Consider the following 23,321-nt stretch of genomic DNA (forward strand, 5'->3'; position numbering starts at 1 on the left):
AGGGGACTAACAATGCAATTAAAAAAAACGTTAGTATATTGTCGTGATTGTATTTATCATATCACATATAACATATAATAGTGTGTCATCACCATATTTTCTAGAAGTATAATATAATGTTGACTGGGCATACATATTTATTAAACAGTTTTGCAATAATACAATTTCTTGGTCTGTACAAAAGACGGTTTACATTTATGAATATTTTAGTCTGGAACATTTTTAACAAAATATTTTTTCAGTAATTATTTTGTCTTCATGTTATAAAACACTTGCAGTGTGTGTGTTCCTTAATACGAAGTAACTGCGTTAAAGTCTTTTCCTCGTTTACTTTTTCCACGTGTCCGTAGGTCTGATGGAACGCTCGACACAGAAGTGAATGAAAAAGTTCAATAATTGGTAGACGTTGACGCATTAATATTTCGGTAATTTTGGAATATTTGTATAAATATATGAATGAAATGAGTATGGCTTACATGTTAGTCAAATGTGTTTATTGACAATTCATAACCGTGAAACTGTTTGCAGTAAACGGTCGTTCCATCATCCCTTTTTCTGACATAACCTGTTCCGATCTTCAAGTTGAACAACGTCAATGTCACATTATGAATGCTTATTTGTGCCATACTTGACAAGCATTGATGAAGTCTCGCTCCCGTTGTTCTATGTGTGATTGAATTTTCCTGCTGACCAATAAGATAAATAGGTTTGTCAAGATGGACAAGTTTGTGTGTCAGTTCAGGAGTGTGACACACCTGAACGCTTTGTGAATGTATCTTTCTAGTACCCTCCACAATCTCAATTATGCATTCCGCAGAACCTTCAACACCTAAAACAGGCAGAAACATATCAACACCTGTCATTGCACATTCAGACGAAACTGTAAAAGTGAGACCATTTGCCATACGAAGAAACCTCGAGTTCTTACCGGAACCATAACCCACACTCAAACTTCTGACAAAAAGGTACTGTTTGGTCGACATTCCCCTAGTTTCGTTTTTAAACTTTGAGACATTTTTTTTTTTTTTTTATTGTTTGGTAAACGGAGAGTGTTTCTTCTTTAGTGAGAACATTATCATTCGACACAAAATCCGTGAACTCTTCTGAAGTCATGCTTGAGAATCTTATAAGGTTTATAATCTCGTCTCCCAGTGTATTCCGAATTTCTTCTCCTTTCGCCTGTTTTTCAGTAGAGTCAATCCTCTTTGAAGCCCATCGTTTGCATGCTAGGTACACTTCACTTTCACTGCACAACATTCTGTTCATGTCAAAAACCTCTTTTAGTCCCTCCACTGACATTTCAACAAATGCGTCAGATTCTAAAACGCATTTCGATTTATTTTCTATGAAATCTAAGCACTGTTGTTTTAGACCTTGGTAGTCAAAACGTATGGCCTGATCCAATATCATACATACATTATTTAGATCGATTCTTTCTTTCAAGAATAACTCACAGGTGGTTTCCAATCCAGAAATATCGTATTTATTCGCAGCGTATATCAAAGGCATGACAATGTCCGCGGTTAGGTCTACTTTGCCGCTGTATAAATACCTAAGGAAACAAAATACAAATAAAACATAATTATATTCAATATCACAAAAGCACGTTTATTTTAACACAGACATCATGTGATCAATTATCATAATAGACCCATAATATATTATATTTTTTAGAAACGCATTTTTTGTTTCGATTTCTAAGAACTTACAAAGGGTTCACAAGATATCACATGTATATTTTACATTTTTACAAAGTTTCATGTTAAATAATCAAGTTTTCATTTCAAGAAATAAGGTTTTGAAACACATACACAGCTGATTTCAATGTTACAGAGGCCCATAGAGTGTCAGCATTGCATTTATGAATGCCACACATCTGCTTTAAATCAAGTTAAAATTTCTGACTGTGTACTTTCCCTGTATGTGTTTCAAAATCCTATTTATCAAAATATGTCAAAATGTTTAATAACCAATCATGTGCGAACTTGTGCAAGAAATCGAAATAAACATTATCAGTAGTTTTTACATGCGTAAATAGATTATCAGTATTATATTAATATATCTACGTTTTAGTTTAACTGACTTAACAAGTAAAGAAATATCTTTCTATTTTATGTTGAACAAAGTAAATCAAATGTGTACACATACAACTCACATTTGTTAAAATACTTGAAATGTCAAGATGTGTAAAGTTACGAAACACATTTGATGTGTTGTTTTAGTTTAATTGGTTGCGTTAAATACTGTATCCTATAATCACAGAAAAATAAGTATTGTCTAAATAATCAATTTAGCTAAGATAGTTGTTTTATAACCTTTCATTTAACATTGTTTCTTTCAAATTCTCACAAGCAATTTTTCGTAAATTATTTATGTTGTTTTAAAAATTAATAGTATAGAAAATGTACAATGTCATCACATGAATGAATGTTAGACTTATTTTACCTGTATATTTTTTAACTAGAATGTCATATTTTTCACAACACATATATAGTCCTCTGAAAGTTTGAAATCGATTACCTTACTAGAATCCTCAGTATAGGCTCTTCGATATCCGGTATGTTAATGACGTCACTTGACTCAGCAAATGCGCCGTAAAACATGGTGTGAAACACCGGACTGCGGCTGGCAAGAATGAATTTGTGACATTTCAGACGTTTGTGGTCGTTTCCGGCAGCTAATATGACGTCACACAAATACTCATCATCAAGCATCTTAAGATTCGTGTCGGCAAAGGATTCCGAATGCTGCCACATGGTCGTCATTTTCTGTGAAATAATAAACACATCTGGTGTATTGCAGATGACAACTGTATGACTGATTACCACAAGTGCTTGAAAGCCGGTACCTTTGTATTTCAAAACATAATCAAATGTATGTACATGTATTGGTTTCTTTCATTCAATCATTATTCAGAATAACGTAAAGTATTAATCCGTGCAAGGGTGTTTGTAGAACCAAAAGAAGACACATACTGAGGCCCAAACATGTTTGTTACAACTAACCCGACCGACCATAATTCTTGGTGCAGACATGTTGTATATTCCAGGTTGATATTTTGACAAATTTTGATATTTGATGACAATATTAATATTAAAGTTCACATATTAACAGATGTTTTGCGAAGCAATTTTGAAGATTTCATACAGTAGGAATACTTGTGTATAGCAAAACGAAAACGAAAGTTGTATAACTAATTTTTTTGTACTTGTAAGGAAAAAATAACTGTTTTTTTCCTGATTTATAGTATCAATTGTGCTGATCAGAAAATAAATTAAAAAACTGTATAAAGTTGTTTAATACAAGCGACTTTAAAGTAGCAAACAACTAGCATTTGTTAAAATATGTCGTAATATTATATTTTACGCCCACACAGCAACATAAAATAATACAAGACAACTAACTGCTGAATAATAAAACGTGGAACACATTGTATCTCACGAATCTCTACATCGCACGTTTATATCAGTGAGCTTCAATTTTGAAACTCTGTATTTCAATAATGTCAAAGATTTTGATTTTTTTTTATTATTGTTTACAAAAGCACATAGTCTTTTCAGTATCTTTAAAGCCCCATTAACACTCAAAATCAACAAATATTTCGTCAAATATTTCGAAAAATAAAGTTAATACAAAATTAGGGTTCCATATAGCAAAATGCCAAAATGTCAACGCTTGATGTGATCTGGAAACATAGATTCAACGAGAAACAAAACGTTTGTTTTTATTTTGTTTGTGACAATACATACCATATATGAATGAGGAGATGTGCCATGCACAAAACCATGACCATACACTTACGTAAATAAGAGCAATTGCCCTTTGTGTTTTTGCATGGTGTAAATGGTAAGGTCTTTATCTCATATACCATACAATATTTCAACATGAAACTTCATTAGTGTATTGATATCAATGACGAGAAGAGCCACGCTTAAGAACCATAACCCTACACATTCTTAAATAAATTGTTATTGCTCTTTGTTGTTTTTTGCAAGATGTTAATTTTGAGGGCAAATATCAGATATAATACAATTTTTCAACATGAAACTTAATGGTTGAAGAGTTATCAATGAGTTATCTTGCAAAAGAACCCAAACCATACACTTTATTGAATAAGAGAGATTGCCCTTTGATGTTTTCGAATGATGTTTTTTCATGGCTATACCTCAGATACGCTACAAGTTTTCAACACAAAACTTTATGGGTGTATAGATATAAATGTCAGAGGAGAAATGAAATGCATAAACACATTTACCCTACACTTTGTGTTTTAAGATTATACAGTATTTTGAGGGATTTATACCTATACATTAACAAAACAATGGACAAAATTGTCAAAAAACCAGGTTTTCAACTCAAATTGTGACCTTGACCTTGGAGATATTGACGTTATTCTTTCGCGCAACACAACGTCCAATAATGGTGAACAAACGTGCCAAATGATTATAAAATCTCACAATGATTGACATAGTTCTGGCCCGGAAAATCTCATTTATGGTTATTTTTTACCTTTAAACTCAAAGTGTGACCTTGACCTTGGAAATATTGGCGTAATTCTTTCACGCGACACACCGTCCAATGGTGGTAAACAAACGTATCAAATGATTATGAAATCTCACAATGATTGACATAGTAATGGCCCGGACAAGCTCATTTATGGTGATTTTTGACCTTTGAACTCAGAGTGTGACCTTGACCTTGGAGATATTGAAGTTATTCTTTCGCGCGACACACCGTCCAATAATGGTGAACAAATGTGCCAAATGATTTAAAAATCTCACAATGAACGACATAGTTATGGCCCGGACAATCTTGTTCCGCCCGCCCGCCAGCCCGCCCGCCAGCCCACCAGCCCGCCCGCCAGCCCGCCGACATTCGCCAATCTAATAACGAGCTTTTTCCTTCGGAAAACCTGGTGAATGATTTTGGCTACGGATATCTATTCAATGAATTTGATTGATGTTTTTATTCTTATTTAAACCTGTCTTCTGTCATGCTGTATTTTTTTTGCACTTATTAAAATAAGAACCCTTTAAAAGTGTTCTGTCAATTATTATGTTTCTAGTGATGCACTTTGCTCACAAATCGATGCGCCCAACGCTTTGATTTCCCGAGCGTCATTTAAGGTATTTGTTCTACTTTCGATTTAAAGACTAAATTAAAATATAATTCAAAAGAATATTGTCATAGGCACGGTTAGATTTATTACATCCTATTGACTTATAGTGCTTGAATTATACTAAACTCATCTTAAGAGCATTGTGTAATACATCTTGGTCCGATACATATTTATTTTCAGTTACTTTATAACAATATATCAACTTACCTGATTCTACGTCACCCAAATGTGCTGTTATAAAGGTGCAAGTAAATATTTCCTTGTACGCTGTTTTCTACGTAGAATGTATAGTGTTGAATGTAATCTTTAATACTTTAATGTATTTAATAAGTATTAAAACGGTTGTTTGATTATAAAGTTAATAAATCGTTTAATCAAATTCGACAGGTATGAGCCACGTATTAAGGAGGCATTCTACAGTTTTTAAGCCTTATCTGCGCATTGGCCCCTGAGTATAAATGGTCCATATTCTAGTAATTTCACATGTTTTTAGTAATTTGAAACTAAGTGACCTGAATTTTAGTCAACAACAACAACATGCTGAGTGAGAAGTAAAGACATGTGCTTCCTGCTTGAAGCAGCCGGCATTTGACAGATTTCAACGGTGGGTTTAAATAAGTTAACAGTGCGAAAAAAGTAAACGGTAATGACCCATTTTGTTTGGGTTAGTTTGAAAGCATTTGCTTTGATAGTGCAAAGCATGTTGTCGACTGTGTGCGTATTCTTACCCGGAAATTTAAATTTGATTGCCGGGTTTATCTTAAAATGGGGTTTTTATGGGCGATTTCCGAGACCCCCGAAAAGGTCTATTTTACCCCAGATATATATTTAAAGAGCATTTTCTGCATTGTTTTGTGCTTTATTTTCAAGCTGTTGATGGGCCGCAATGAATATGGTCTGAATATATTTTCAGGTTGTGACTGAAGGCCTTGTTTTGAGGGTGTTTTGCAGACCAGTGCTTGTCGGCCTGCGGATTTTCCAGAAAAACTGTAGACTGCCCCCTTAAGGTAAAAAATGCCAAATTTCACACCCAACGCCGCATAGTCAAAGGTGACGATTTTTGATAAAATAGAATCATCAACACCTAAAAACAGTTTTCCTATTTAATTTTGACCAATTTGAGCATAGATATTAACATTTCAGTAGGGGGAGGTAAGCCTGATTTTTTAATAAAACCCTACTTTGCATGACAGTTTAACCACTATACTTATCATAGGTGGTTTAAATTTACCTTTCAGAGAGTGAAATCTTCTAAATAGGCATAATAGAATGTGATGCTACAAAATTAAGAGTATTTGCTTCACTTTTCTTCAGATTTATCTGTGCTTAAGAACCTATGACTCATGGCCGCTGCTTTTTTTTTCGAGTTTTCCCCCGGATCAGCTTGTAGTGAAACTGGAAGCTGTTCTGTGTGAAAAGAGTGAGTTGGTTGGTCTGTGTTGCCTGTGGACTGGTGAAACAGATAGGTACGGCTATGGTGTGCACCGTGTTGTTGTATCGGGCAAGCGCATCAAGCTAAAAGTCCACCGTCTCAAGTACTATCTGTGTGATCCCGTACACAGTGCACTGCAGCGCAATATCCATATCTCATACCTCTGCCATAATAAGCTTTGCATTAATATAGAGCATTTATCGTATGAGCCAGTAACTGTTAATAATTCCCGCAAAGTGTGCCTTACAAATGGTCAATGCTCAGGTCACAGGGGCTTCAGGGAATGCTGTCTGTGGTCGGCGGTAAATATACAAGTTAGGTTATTGTTATGTTGCCGTTTGCAGTTTTCATGTACTGTACATCACAAGTTTTTCTGTTTTACACTCTAAGTCCATAGCTATGGTCAGCAGCACTTGTAGATGGCATACTTTCAGAGGCATATAGACCGTCCCGGTACAGGGCTCTGTTTGCGTGCCGCTTTATAAGGTAGAATCTGACTATTTTGTACCGCACTGAGGCCTTCCTGCGACTTTCATATTCCCGTCTGCGATCCTTGGCCTTCAGTTGGTTGTATATCATGCTATGTAAACTGTTTTTTTTCCCTGTCACCTTTTCTGCCACATTCATTGATGATTTGCTGGGCACCAAAGACCTTGTATGAACTGCAGAATGACACAGAGCTGCAAAGTTTCTAGCATAGAATGCAGTTTTGGCGCATAATGAAACACAGATGCATTTAAGCTCTCAAAAGCATTTGTGTTAAAGAGCTTTGCCACTTCTTTCAATCCCTTGGCATCAAATGTTTTATTAATGTTTCCTATAACAATTTTCTTGTCACTCTCCTGGAGTGCTAGTGGCTCTCCATAGGGCAAATGTTTGTACGAGCTGGTCACTCGATAGGTGCACACTTGTGAGCGTTCCTTGCACATCTTGTGATCTCCGGAGAAGCAATGCATGATGTTTTCTATAGCAAATTTGGCCGATCGAAGAAAAAGCTCATCACTGCAGCTCTGTTTTCGCAGTCTTTCCAGTTCAATGCGCACTCGGCAGCGGAGGCAGCTGGCCAGCATACGCATGTATTCGTCTTTGTTGTACTTTTTTGGAATGGATTTGATGTCTGACTTTGCGGCACGCACATGTCTTTCGAGAGCTCTCAGCTTGTGAACAAAGCACTTGTAGTGGGTGGCCGTCTGCTTTTTTAAGTGATTTGTTTTCTTTTGAAGCTCATAGTAATCCCGTATAGCCTTTGCCGATTGCGTACCAGAGTCGGTGGTTATTGACTTTACTGCCAAAGGACCATCTTTCACATTATCCAATGACCTATGCAGTAATACTCGCTCACTGCTTGCAATGGAGGCCTGAGCTGCAAAGGTTTTTGAGCAATAATCATGCCTGCAGTACCTTCTCCTGCAATGTTTGTTGGCCATGGCTATAGCAAGTGGGAGTTTTTGACCTGTATTGTGTTCTACAAGGGCCCCAAAGCTTTGTGTAGACTTTTCCCACCCCTCCTTGGGGTCTACATGTTTAAGCGACGTCAAATTGGATGTCGACTGCCGGTTCGAAGCCAGCTTTTTTCATGACATTTGCGACATATTCCTGATTTAGTTCCAATTGTTTGTCGCTCAGTTCTGTTTGTGCTTGTCCCAAGTCATTAAACTTTTTTTGAAATGTTTGTTTGCATGGTGCCTTAATATTAAGCCATGTTAATACAGTAGCTACATCATTCATTCCAATTTTAGATTTTAGCACTGGCATTGCTACTACATAGGTCAAAAATCCTGCAGGGGGGCCTCTTGCTGTCTGGATTGTGTCTGACATTGGCAATGTTTGGGATTTAAATCCACAGTAGCTACATTTTACACAGATGTAGACGCACAGACCAGCACGTGAAGCTTTCATTTTCATGTTTGGCTTCTTACATCCACTTGCATGTACATCTTTATTAATTGCCAGCATTTTCTCATTATTCACGATGAAATTTTCATTGGGGTCACATTTAAAATCTGTTTTTTCTTCCGTTTCAGTTTTAGGTCTGAGAGTGTATGCTAGGGTGTCTGCCTGTGCTACCCCTGCCGTTGTTCTTACGCATTGGCTGTCCCTGGCTTCCTTGTCTGTCAGCCGTACCAGTCGTTTTGAAGCTTTCGGCGCCTCGGAACTTTCACTGGAAACTCCAGGTTGGTGTATTTCAGTTGATGTGGTCCATTTTGGCTTGTTTACCAGCTTAAACTGCGTAGCTTTCTTGCCTCTGCTCCTGCGTGTGCTAATTTTCCCCGCACTTTTTCTGTAATTAGAAGGCATTTTCACTCTTAGTAAAAATGTAGGTCCAAAGTAGAAAAATAGATGTTCACTGAATAGCAACTTTAACAAAAATGATACCCTGGCCTATAAAGTCTCCCACAAATGAAGGTTTTATCTGCAAAATATCACCAGGTCATTGTTTTGGGGCTCTAATCTTGCTTCAATGGCATCATATTACCATAAGACAAATATCTAGTCCAAAACATGTGAGTGTATTAAGACCTGGAACTTCATGGTCAAATATGGCTATAGGAATTACCTCCCTTGCTTTGTACGCACATCTGCTTTAGAGCTGCAGTCTCTGTTTCTTTGTTCCATAGGCTTAGATGTTTATGCAAGTAATACCAAGTTGACTTAAATCAACTATTTATACAACATTTAGTGCATTTCAAACCATTTTAACCCCTATATGTGCATCAACTTTGATGAAAAGTGAGTAAAACACACTGATTTTAGTGAAAAAATCATCAAAATTCATTTTATTGTTTAACTATGACCACTGTTGTGAACAATTTTGGACTCAGAATGAATGATAACACTTGTAATGAGTCATTTGGGGCAATATGATTATACCTTCATTTCATATCTATGCAAATTGAGTGATTTTAAGACTTGGGTAGAAAACTGAAAAAATGACCAAAAAGTTGCGTGAAAATGCCGCCGCTGATATGCTTGCTAAAAATAGTATGCACTTGTACATTGCAGTTATTTCACGAAGAAAACCACCCAGTTTCACCCAGAATTGACTGAAGTATACAAATAATTCAAATTTAGATGAATTTAAAACTTTTGACTGCTATCTTAAGGTAAAAAATGCCAAATTTCACACCCAACGCCGCATAGTCAAAGGTGACGATTTTTGATAAAATAGAATCATCAACACCTAAAAACAGTTTTCCCATTCAATTTTGACCAATTTGAGCAGAGATATTAACATTTCAGTAGGGGAGGTAAGCCTGATTTTTTAATAAAACCCTACTTTGCATGACAGTTTAACCACTATACTTATCATAGGTGGTTTGAATTTACCTTTCAGAGAGTGAAATCTTCTAAATAGGCATAATAGAATGAGATGCTACAAAATTAAGAGTATTTGCTTCACTTTTCTTCAGATTTATCTGTGCTTAAGAACGTATGACTCATGGCCGCTGCTTTTTTTCGAGTTTTCCCCCGGATCAGCTTGTAGTGAAACTGGAAGCTGTTCTGTGTGAAAAGAGTGAGTTGGTTGGTCTGTGTTGCCCGTGGACTGGTGAAACAGATAGGTACGGCTATGGTGTGCACCGTGTTGTTGTATCGGTCAAGCGCATCAAGCTAAAAGTCCACCGTCTCAAGTACTATCTGTGTGATCCCGTACACAGTGCACTGCAGCGCAATATCCATATCTCACACCTCTGCCATAATAAGCTTTGCATTAATATAGAGCATTTATCGTATGAGCCAGTAACTGTTAATAATTCCCGCAAAGTGTGCCTAACAAATGGTCAATGCACAGGTCACAGGGGCTTCAGGGAATGCTGTCTGTGGTCGACGGTAAATATACAAGTTAGGTTATTGTTATGTTGCCGTTTGCAGTTTGCATGTACTGTACATCACAAGTTTTTCTGTTTTACACTCTAAGTCCATAGCTATGGTCAGCAGCACTTGTAGATGGCATACTTTCAGAGGCATATAGACCGTCCCGGTACAGGGCTCTTTTTGCGTGCCGCTTTATAAGGTAGAATCTGACTATTTTGTACCGCACTGAGGCCTTCCTGCGGCTGTCATATTCCCGTCTGCGATCCTTGGCCTTCAGTTGGTTATATATCATGCTATGTAAACTGACTTTTTTCCCTGTCACCTTTTCTGCCACATTCATTGATGATTTGCTGGGCACCAAAGACCTTGTATGAACTGCAGAATGACACAGAGCGGCGAAGTTTCTAGCATAGAATGCAGTTTTGGCGCATAATGAAACACAGATGCATTTAAGCTCTCAAAAGCATTTGTGTTAAAGAGCTTTGCCACTTCTTTCAACCCCATGGCATCAAATGTTTTATTAATGTTTCCTATAACAATTTTCTTGTCACTCTCCTGGAGTGCTAGTGGCTCTCCATAGGGCAAATGTTTGTACGAGCTGGTCACTCGATAGGTGCACACTTGTGAGCGTTCCTTGCACATCTTGTGATCTCCGGAGAAGCAATGCATGATGTTTTCTATAGCAAATTTGGCCGATCGAAGAAAAAGCTCATCACTGCAGCTCTGTTTTGCGCGCAGTCTTTCCAGTTCAATGCGCACTCGGCAGCGGAGGCAGCTGGCCAGCTTACGCATGTATTCGTCTTTGTTGTACTTTTTTGGAATGGATTTGATGTCTTACTTTGCGGCACGCACATGTCTTTCGAGAGCTCTCAGCTTGTGAACAAAGCACTTGTAGTGGGTGGCCGTCTGCTTTTTTAAGTGATTTGTTTTCTTTTGAAGCTCATAGTAATCCCGTATAGCCTTTGCCGATTGCGTACCAGAGTCGGTGGTTATTGACTTTACTGCCAAAGGACCATCTTTCACATTATCCAATGACCTATGCAGTAATACTCGCTCACTGCTTGCAATGGAGGCCTCAGCTGCAAAGGTTTTGAGCAGTTATCATGCCTGCAGTACCTTCTCCTGCAATGTTTGTTGGCCATGGCTATAGCAAGTGGGAGTTTTTGACCTGTATTGTGTTCTACAAGGGCCCCAAAGCTTTGTGTAGACTTTTCCCACCCCCCCCCCCCCTTGGGGTCTACATGTTTAAGCGACGTCAAATTGGATGTCGACTGCCGGTTCGAAGCCAGCTTTTTTCATGACATTTGCGACATATTCCTGATTTAGTTCCAATTGTTTGTCGCTCAGTTCTGTTTGTGCTTGTCCCAAGTCATTAAACTTTTTTTGAAAAGTTTGTTTGCATGGTGCCTTAATATTAAGCCATGTTAATACAGTAGCTACATCATTCATTCCAATTTTAGATTTTAGCACTGGCATTGCTACTAAATAGTTCAAAAATCCTGCAGGGGGGCCTCTTGCTGTCTGGATTGTGTCTGACATTGGCAATGTTTGGGATTTAAATCCACAGTAGCTACATTTTACACAGATGTAGACGCACAGACCAGCACGTGAAGCTTTCATTTTTATGTTTGGCTTCTTACATCCACTTGCATGTACATCTTTAATAATTTCCAGCATTTTCTCATTATTCACGATGAAATTTTCATTGGGGTCACATTTACAATCTGTTTTTTCTTCCTTTTCAGTTTTAGGTCTGAGAGTGTATGCTAGGGTGTCTGCCTGTGCTACCCCTGCCGTTGTTCTGACGCATTGACTGTCCCTGGCTTCCTTGTCTGTCAGCCGTACCAGTCGTTTTGAAGCTTTCGGCGCCTCGGAACTTTCACTGGAAACTCCAGGTTGGTGTATTTCAGTTGATGTGGTCCATTTTGGCTTGTTTACCAGCTTAAACTGCGTAGCTTTCTTGCCTCTGCTCCTGCGTGTGCTAATTTTCCCCGCACTTTTTCTGTAATTAGAAGGCATTTTCACTCTTAGTAAAAATGTAGGTCCAAAGTAGAAAAATAGATGTTCACTGAATAGCAACTTTAACAAAAATGATACCCTGGCCTATAAAGTCTCCCACAAATGAAGGTTTTATCTGCAAAATATCACCAGGTCATTGTTTTGGGGCTCTAATCTTGCTTCAATGGCATCATATTACCATAAGACAAATATCTAGTCCAAAACATGTGGGTGTATTAAGACCTGGAACTTCATGGTCAAATATGGCTATAGGAATTACCTCCCTTGCATTGTACGCACATCTGCTTTAGAGCTGCAGTCTCTGTTTCTTTGTTCCATAGGCTTAGATGTTTATGCAAGTAATACCAAGTTGACTTAAATCAACTATTTATACAACATTTAGTGCATTTCAAACCATTTTAACCCCTATATGTGCATCAACTTTGATGAAAAGTGAGTAAAACACACTGATTTTATGGAAAAAATCATCAAAATTCATTTTATTGTTTAACTATGACCAGTGTTGTGAACAATTTTGGACTCAGAATGAATGATAACACTTGTAAGGAGTCATTTGGGGCAATATGATTATACCTACATATCATATCTGTGCAAATTGAGTGATTTTAAGACTTGGGTAGAAAACTGAAAAAATGACAAAAAAGTTGCGTGAAAATGCCGCCGCTGATATGCTCACTAAAAATAGTATAACATTGTACACATGTACATTGCAGTTATTTCATGAAGAAAACCACACAGTTTCATCCAGAATTGACTGAAGTGTACAAATAATTCAAATTTAGATGGGTTTAAAACTTTTGACTGCTATCTTATGGAGGCAGTCTATAGTTTTTAGCCTTATCTGCGCATTGGCCCCGGTCAATTTCCTGATTTTAAGGTGCATGGCCTAAAACAAATTGTTTTTGACTCCAGAAGCTAAAATGTAAGTATAAATTGTAAATATTCTAGTAATTTTACATGTTTTCAGTAATTCGAAACTAAGTTACTTGAATTTTAGTCAACAACAACAACATGCTGAGTGAGAAGTAAACACATGTACTTTCTGCTTGAAACAGTCGACATTTGACAGATTTCAACGGTGGGTTTAAATAAGTTAGCAGAGCAAAAAAATTAAACGGTAATGACCCATTTTGTTTGGCTCAGTTTGAAAAAAATTGCTTTGATAGTTCAAAGCATTTTTTCGATTTTGTTCGTATTTTTCCCCGGAAAGAGTAATATGATTTCCGGGTTTATCTAAAAATTGGGTTTTTACGGCCAAGTTCCGAGACCCCGGAAAAAGTCTATTTTACCCCAGACATAAATCTAAATAGCATTTTCTGCATTGTTTTGTGCTTTATTTTCAAGCTGTTGATGAGCTGCACTGAATATTGTCTTAATCTATTTTTAGGTTGTGACTGAAGGCCTTGTTTTGAGGGTGTTTTGCAGACCAGTGATTGTCGGCCTGGGGATTTTCAAGGAAAACTGTAGACTGCCCCCTTAATATCGAAAACGTGTCTACGATAGTGTTTAACTTCGATAGGTTATCTGCGTTAAGGCCTGGCATACTCTATCGGTTGGTTAACACAGTAAGTTACATTACAATTATGTATGTAGTATAGTGGAAAAAAATATTTAGTGTGCTGAAAACTGGTGTTATCAGTGTTGCGTAGCTTTGTTTAATTTTAGTTTTGTTATAATATGGTAAAGACGGTTCACTCAATAACATAAATACATGTATATACTGAGCAAAATTTATGATCATTTATTGAAAGTTATTAATATGAATGTTAATGAATTATTAATATAGTTGTATTTTATGTTTTAATTACAAAGCATTCGTTTTGAAGCGTATACATGAATTATTCGTACATAATGTGACAACAGTAACATTTTAATGTAAACGTTCTAAATAGATTTTACAAATGCAAGGAGGAAGGGAAGCAAATCTAAGTTGAACAATATGTATTTACGAAACAGCGAACACGTTCATGAACATAGATATGTTCTTATGAAATTGAATGTAATTTAACGGTTAAGATTTAGTTGGCGTTTTTTGTTGCAATCGCATTGTAATGTTATCATGGTTTGTTTACTGTTTGAAGTGATTATTTACGGGGACAATACAAACCGAATGTCCATCCGCCCGTCATTACGTCTCGTTGAAACATCATTTCAAGTATTTTTGAGTGTCCGAAATATATTGAAAAAAAGTAAATTATATTTTAAACATTGCTAAACGACCAACATGATATTTATTGCATTATACACATTTTACAACGGACATATTAAATTGTGCAACATGCATTAATTACATTCATTATTAATTTAATGAACGCATATTCGTTAACATGCTTATATAACATGCTATGAAGATAACATGCTACCAAATCGTTCACTTGATAAAAAACGGTTAATATGTCGAGTTCTGGTGACTTTTAACCGACGAGGTTGTCCATTTTTTATGAAGATAATTATCTAAAAGTTTGTTTTCCTTGATAAGGTAACGTGGCGTCATTTTCTTATATCAAAGTAAATCATGCTGTATAATTATTTGTCAAGTGCTCTTTTGAAGTTCAATAAATCCAACCGTAGTTTATTGATAGTTAGAGTATTCTTGTTCTTACCTGAATTAACAATTAAAACAAATATTTATAGAAGATACCTAACACTTAAGAGCCTATTCCAATGTGTGTAAATGATAGGTAACGGTACACAAAATATCGCATTCAAACAAATCTGGTCGCTGTTTTCAAGACGAGTTTCTTTTATTTGTCTCCCTTTTGTCAGTGTTTTGAGAATGTATGATGTTTTGGAATTAAATTGTGCAGTGACATTTGCGTATTGTTATGTTTTTTTAATTCACACATTTTAGATATACATAAAAGAAATACGGCATTTTTTTAAAGTAGGTTTGTTTGAAAAACATGCATATCCACTTTAAAAAATGTTGTTTAACTGAAATACGTTTTATAAACCAACTTCCTATCCTGTTGGTATGTGTGTGAATAATGAAAAATATTCATATATTAAACAGAAGCTGCATGAAATGTATAATTGTGCACATTGCTATGAATAATTTAAATGTATTCATACCAAATATTGGGTAGGCCCCAGGTACAAACAAAATCACGCAAAAGAAGGTATTAATAGTGTTATCTCTATAGTGTGTAAAACTATCTCCCCTCTTAAATATATGCTGCATTACACATGTACATTTCGTTTATATCAAGTTCATATAATGTTGTTTTACAGTCTCGATTTAATTCGCAGTTACACTTCGTCTGCTTTATATCTTGTTTTCCAATACTCGTATAACCCGCCTTACGTTAACTTTCCTGTCGACCGCTTGTTATCAAGTAATTTAAATTTCGGCTTTAAACCTCGACCGATGCACGTTGAATCGTCTGCTATGATTTGTTAGTTGTGAGCGCTCTAATGTAGAGCGATTTTTGCAAGTCTGTCTGCTGTTATCTACGCTAGACGCAGCGTCGCAATCTCTTGCACGACGGTTACATTACATTCACCTCTGTGTTGGGCTCAGAACGGACTATTGTTATAAAAGCGTCTCTTTCATGTCATGATCATACCAAGCGTTCATCATTGAGGTTACAGTATACTAAACAATCTCTTGCACGACGGTTACATTGCATTCACTGCATTAAAGAAAACCATCTCATACCATGATATCTTATATCAGTCTTAATTCATTATTATAAAATTGATATGGGTTTTTGATGTTAAGAAACCAACATACATACACACGTCGAAGCAATTCCTAACGTCACTCAATAAACATTATGTTCAATTATTTACATATGTTAAGTGCGTGGAATGATTCCATCTGCGTAAATGGGCAATAAAATAGTTCCAAAGAGTAGCATTAAAACTCGCAAGTATTTGCACGATTTATCGTACATTTAAAAGTCATATTTCTTAATTTGATGCATGCGATCTTAAATATCCAATCAAATATACATTGAATGCGTTTGTTCGGTTTTAGCTATTTTATAGACAAAATGGCGTGCTGAGCCTTTCGCAGAGTTGTATGTCAGAGCAAGGAACGACAACTCTGCGTGGAGATTGGCAGCGTCGGTGTATTGGTAAATCGATATTGGCCAATGAGAGCGCACGCTTTGCATGAGCGACCGCACTCGTAGGCCTGCACTACCTGCAATAAAATTATGCAGGCGACGAATGCTAGGAACGTCTGCTCTACTACGCTAGGAACGATAACCACCGCATCTGCCTGTTTTTTGTTCACCACTTGTACACTGCAGTGTGTGTATGTAATCGATAGTGTTAAACAGCTTGTAAGACGACACTTGCCAGTCTAGTGTTTAACAGCTTGTGCAACGACATTGGCCAGTTTATCATTGAAATCTTTACATATTGGCTGCTTTCAGGGAAAACGGGGCTTGATGCATGTCAAATAAGATTAGCCTGTGCACACTGATAAGCCTGTGCAATTAGCCCGAGTTAATCAATGAAGACACTCTCTGATTTTATGGTGTTTTACGTTGAAAGAGAGTCTCTGGTACTGGGATGACAATTAATGCATATGCATTAAGTCCTGTTTTCCAAAAATCAAGCTTAAATTATCTTTTTATGCTCCCGGTAGGGTGTCATACAGAATTTGAACTGTCTGTGGGTCCGTCCGTCCGGAAACTTTATCATTTGCCATAATTTTTGCAATATTGAAGGTAGCAACTTGATATTTGGCATGCATGTGCATCTCATAGTATAAAATAAATAAATAATAATAATTATAATAATAATAATAGTAATAATAATAATAATAATAATAATAATAATAATAATAATAATAATAATAATAATATCAATAATAATAATAATAATAATAATATTAATAAAAATTTATATTTATCATTTGGCAGGTACAGATCATTTTTACAAGGGAAGTAATATTTTTAAGGGGATATAATCAAAAAACAAAAAATAAATAAATCAAAGCGGCGGTGTAGGAGGCATTGTGTTTCTGTTTACTTATTATTTGAAAAAAAACAAATCTCGACCTGTGCTTTAAGACACACTCTTTATACATTGTAATGGGTTGTGTTCATTTCAAACGTGCGATATAAAAAGCTATAACATAATTTTGAAAACTGAGTTGCGTCTAAGATTATACAATAGCAAACAAATTCAGTGCCTTCAGCGCTTTGATTTTTTATCTTGTAAATATTAAATGCCCGTTATCGTTTAATTAATGGGTGCAGTACATGTTATTGACTTGATTTTTTTTGTTAGTGAATAGTGGGTTGTGTATGTCCGGTTGTAATATATTTATTGCATATGCAGCCATGTGTGTTTCGTATTGAGAACGCATATGTTACATGTATAAAGGTAGATAACTTGGCTAGTGTACAGAAAAAACCCATAATCTTAAGTCTTTAAACATACATGGTATTAATATAAATGGATTTAGATCCAAAACTAAGCATTAAAATATTAGAGAATACATTATTAAAATAAGCCTGGTATTTTATGCATTCAAGAAACACATATAGATAGTTATTTTAAAACTAAAGAGGTTGAACTTTTATTTCTAATAATTATAAATATGTTTGGAGTTTTTCTAATGGCCATTCATGTGGAGTATGTACAATTACAATTGATAAAAATATATTGTGTGATAGTTTTCAAACAGATTATGATGGTCGTTTTATGAATGTTGATGTTCAGATTTTAACAAAACATATTAGGATATGTAATGTATATGCACCAAATGCTCCTGGTGATAGAAATGATTATTTTACCTCAATGAAAAAAATATTGGTTTCTTATTATAATTGGTGATTTTAACTTTGTTTTCAATTTTTAATAAGATAAATTAGGTGGAAATATTAATACACTTTCTATTGGTTGTACAGTTTTAAAAACATAATTGAAACTTTAAATTAAAATATATTTTTAGACCGCCATACCCTCATTCGAAACAATTATACTTGGAGTAAAAAATCTGATAATGGTGAACTTATAAGTTGTAGGTTAGATATAATTTATGTAGGAACTTTAATAATTCATGCTTGTTATGACTGTGTAATTATTACAATATAAAGAAGTGAAGTCCATTTTTTGATCATGATTTCATCAGTAGTTCTATTAAATGTGATTCTTCTAAAGATATAATTAATGTAGGTAAATCATACTGGAAAATAAATAGTTCTTTATTAGAAGATGAAGATTTTGTATCAGCCTTTGTATTTTATTTGAAAATTCTAACATAAAAAAATGCCGAACTTCCATTATAATGGTGGGATGATTTAAAAGATAAAATAAAACTTTTCTGTATTTATTTAAGTAAATCAAAACATATTAATTTATGTAAAGAGATTAAGGATTTAGTTAAATAATACTAAGCATATAAAGATCTAACTAAGAAATGATATATTAAAAATAATTGAAATAACTTACATACTTATATATTTAAAGGGGCTTACATAAGAAGTAAATAAATGTCATGGATACGAATTCAAAAATGAGAACAATGGAATAATAACTCATATAATTGACAATAATGATGATACAAAATCAACCGATGGAATTTAAGATACTTTTAAATCCTTTTATCAAAATCTACATACTGAAGAACCTATTGATACATCTTTAATTGAATTTTTTTAGTGAATTTACCTAAAGTGTCATATGATGATAATGAACTTCTTTCAAAACCTTTATCTAAATGCAATACATGTAACACTTTAACAAATGGATCACACCAAATCTCCTGGTATTGATAGCTTAACTTCTTTAATATGTGTCAAGTTTTTAAATGATTTTGTTCCAATTTTGCTAATATTATATAATATATGTTTTGAATTAGGCTACCAGTCCGATTATATTTTATAAAACTTCTCTGTTAAGATAAAAACGAAAAAAAAAACAGTTTAAAATTATTGACCAATTTCTTTATTAAACATAGATAGGAAAATGTTGTCAAAGGTCTTGGCCAACATAAAATGTAAAGTTTTGGCTTCTATAGTTGGAGCTTCTCGTACTTGTTATATTTCTTGGAGATCAATTTTTGATAACATACATCTAAGTAGGAATAGTGTTGGTTATGTCGAGCAGAACAATTTGACAGCTTTTTTAATCTGCTTAGATAATAGTCAAGAACATGTTAAATAATTTTGGATTTGGTTATGTATGTGATAATCCAAACTGTGCACAAGTTAATAGTTTCATTTGCGAGTTCAAATGTAGGCTTGGTGAATATTTTTAAACAAGAGTGGTACGGTAAAATGAATAATAGTACTGTATTAGTTATGTATACATTTTTTTAAAAACCTGATTGGAATATGAAACATATTTAGATTTACTTCCTAGACGTCTGCGATTTGTTTGTAAGACTAAGCTTCTCTGCACATCCTTTGAGAATCCAAACTGGATGATACGCCCAAAATAACAAACACACAGTTATTGTTGTTTATGTGTACGAAAAATAAAATATTTCCATATATTGGGTTAAATTAATGTATTATTTTCCTGTGTATGGTATACATACCATGGTTTCGACCTCCGACCTAAATGTTCTGCATTTATATCATTCGGTAGTTTTTAGAAATTTGTATCGTTACTGTCAAAAGACTATATTTACGTTTTTATATAGAATTAGTTCAAATTAGTGGCAACTTTTCAGAAAAATGTCAAGCGTAGCTCTTTTTATGCATACACTATACTGATGTGCTTGCAATTGGTTATACATATACATTAAATGAAGCCAATAAGTTAATATAAAACTTATAATAGCCTTATATTCCAATAAAAGGATTCAGACATAATGGTTTCAAAAGCAAAACATCTGAAGTTCATGGCTGTTTAGTCGAAGAATAGATAATGTAATAGAAATATCCGAACATGACAATAGTTAAATAGCCAGTGAATCTCAGTTACCGAATACCCTGGTGAAGCATGAAAAACGTGGATCTGTGATTCACTTTAATTGTTCACTTCTACATGATAAACAATGCAATTAAAACAAAACGTTTGTATATTGTCGTGATTATAATTATATCATATCACATATTACAAATAATAGTGTGTCATCACTATCAATTCTAGAGTTATAATATAATGTTGACTGTGCATATGAATTAAACAGTTTTGCAATATAACAATTTTTGGTTTGTATGAAAAACTATTTCCAGTTATGAATATTTTAGTCTGGTATTTTTTAAACTTAATAATATGTCAGTAATTATTTTGTCTTCCGGTTATAACACACTTGCGATGTTTGTGCTCCATAATATGAAGTGACTGCGTGAGAGTCTTCTCCGCGTTAACTTTCTCCGTTGCTCTGATGGAACGCTCGATACAGAAGTGAATGAAACAGGTCAATAATTGGTAGACTTTGGCGCATATATATTTCGGTAACTTTCGAATATTTGAATAAATATACGAATACCATCAATATGGCTTACATGTTAGTCAAATGTATTTATTGACAATTCAAACCCATAAAACTGTTGGCAGTAAATGGTCTTTCTATCATCACTTATTCCAACATCACCTATTTCGAGCTTTAAGTTGAACAATGTCAATGTCACATTATGCATGCTTATTTGCGCTAAACTTGAAGTGCATGAATAAAGTTTTGCTCCCGTTGTTTCATGTGTGATTGAATATTCCTGCATACCTATAAATGAATAGGTTTGTCAAGATGGACAAGTTTGTGTTTCAGTCCGGGAGTGTGACACAGCCGAACGCTTTGTGAATGTATTATTCTAGTACCCTCCAAAATCTCAATTAGGCATTCTGCAGAACCTTCTGAAACTGGTAGAAACATATCAACACCCGTCATTTTACAATCAGTCGAAACTGTAAAAGTGAGACCATTTGCCATACGAACAAACCTCGACTTCATAACGGCCTTCTTTCCCGAACCCACACCCAAACTTCTGACAAATATGTATGGTTTGGTCGTCTTTTTCCTAGTTTTGTTTATAAACTTTGAGACATTTTTTTTTATTATGGTTTGATAAACGGAGAGTGTTTCTTCGTTAGTGAGAACATTATCATTCGACACAAAATCCGTGAACTCTTCAGAAGTCATGCTTGGGAATCTGATAAGGTTGATAATCTCGTCTCCCAGTATATTCCGAATTTCCTCTCCTTTTGCCTGTTTTCCAGTGGATTCAATCCTCTTTGAAGCCCACCGTTTGCATGCTAAGTACACTTCATTTTCACTGCATAACATTCTGTTCATGTTTAAAACCTTTTTTAGTCCCTTCACTGACATTTCAACAAATGCGTCAGATTCTAAAACGCATTTCGCTTCATCTTTTATGAAGTCTAAGCACTGTTGTTTTAGACCCTGGTAATCAAAACGTGTGGCCTGATCCAAGATTATACATACATTATTTGTGTCAATTCTTTCTTTCAAGAATAACTCACAAGTGGTTTCCAATCCAGAAATATCGTATTTATTCGCAGCGTACATCAAAGGCATTACAATGTCCGCGGTTAGGTCTACTTTGCCGCTGTATAAATACATAAGGAAACAAAATAAAAAGAAAACATATATATTCAATATCACAAAAGCACGTTGTTTTTAACACAGACATCAAGTGATCAATCATCATAATACATCCATAATATCTGATATTTTGTAGAAACGAATTTTGTATTTCGATTTCTCAGAACTTACAAAAGGTTCACAAGATATCACATGTTTATTTTACATTTTTACAAAGTTTCGTATTAAATAATCAAGTTTTTATTTTGTTTTGAATAAAACAGGTTTTGAAACACATGCACGACTGATTTCAATGTTACAGAGGCCCATATCGTGTCAGCATTGCATTTCTGAATGCCACACGTATGCTTTATATCAACTTAAATTTTCTGGCAATTTCCTTCTGTGCTATGATTTCCCTTTTTGTGTTTCAAAACCCTATTTATCAAAATATGTCAAAATGTTCAATAACCAACCATGTGCGCACTTGTGCAAGAAATCGAAATAACATTATCCGTGGCATGTTTATGCGTAAATATATTATCATTATTATATTAATATATCTACGTTTAAGTTTAACTTGCTTAACAAGTTAAGAAATATCTTTATTTTTTTATGTTGAACAAAGTAAATCAAATGTGTACACATACAACTCACATTTGTTAAAATACATTAAAATAACGATGTAAAAATAATAGTTATGTGTAAAATAACGAAACACATTTGGTGTGTTGTTTTAGTTAAATTGGTTACGTAAAATAATTTATCATGAAATCATAGATAGATAACTATTGTCTAAATAAACACTTAAGCTAAGATAGTTGTTTTATAACCTTTCATCTAACCTTGTTTCTTTTAAATTCTTACAAGCAATTTTTCGTAAATTATTCAAATGGTCATCACATACATGAATAATAGACTTATTTTCCATGTGCACTAGAATGTCATAATTTTTCACAAGAAATATATAGTCCTCTGGCAGTTTGCAATCGATTACCTCACTAGAATCCCAGTATAGGCTCTTTAATATCCGGTATGTCAATGACGTCACTTGACTCAGCAAGTGCGCCGCAAAACATGGCGTGAAATACCGGGCTGCGGCTGGCAAGAATAAATTTGTGACATTTCAGACGTTTGTGGTCGTTTCCGGCAGCTAATATGACGTCACACAAATACTCATCATCAAGCATCTTAAGATTCGTGTCGGCGAAGGATTCCGAATGTTGCCACACGGTCGTCATTTTCTGTGAAATAATAAACACATCTGGTGTGTTGCAGATGACAACTGTATGGCTGAATTACCACAAATGGTATGATGCACACGCCGGTACCTTTGTATTTCAAAACATTATCACAAGTATGTATTGGTTTGTTTCTTTCATTCAATCATTATTCAGAATAACGTACAGTATTGAAACGTACAAGGCTGATTGTAGAACCAATAGAAGACACATACTGAGGCCCAAATGTTTGTTCCAACTAACCCG

General features: G+C 34.9%; 1 protein-coding gene across 3 annotated transcripts in view; it reads right to left on the reverse strand.

Moving 5' to 3' along the window:
• Positions 1 to 23,321, reverse strand: part of LOC127839340 (BTB/POZ domain-containing protein 6-A-like) — a 170,368-nt gene that overhangs the window by 133,412 nt on the left and 13,635 nt on the right. The window contains exon 2 of one of the 3 annotated variants that reach the window (XM_052367680.1): positions 2,521 to 2,768. The exons of the other annotated variants lie outside the window; for them this stretch is intronic. Within the exon in view, the coding sequence (XP_052223640.1) occupies positions 2,521 to 2,765 (245 nt within the window). The 5' untranslated portion in view covers positions 2,766 to 2,768. The remainder of the gene's footprint in view (positions 1 to 2,520; positions 2,769 to 23,321) is intronic. 3 annotated transcript variants of the gene reach the window in all.

Source organism: Dreissena polymorpha, chromosome 7 (assembly GCF_020536995.1).
Source record: "Dreissena polymorpha isolate Duluth1 chromosome 7, UMN_Dpol_1.0, whole genome shotgun sequence".
NCBI lineage: Eukaryota > Metazoa > Mollusca > Bivalvia > Myida > Dreissenidae > Dreissena > Dreissena polymorpha.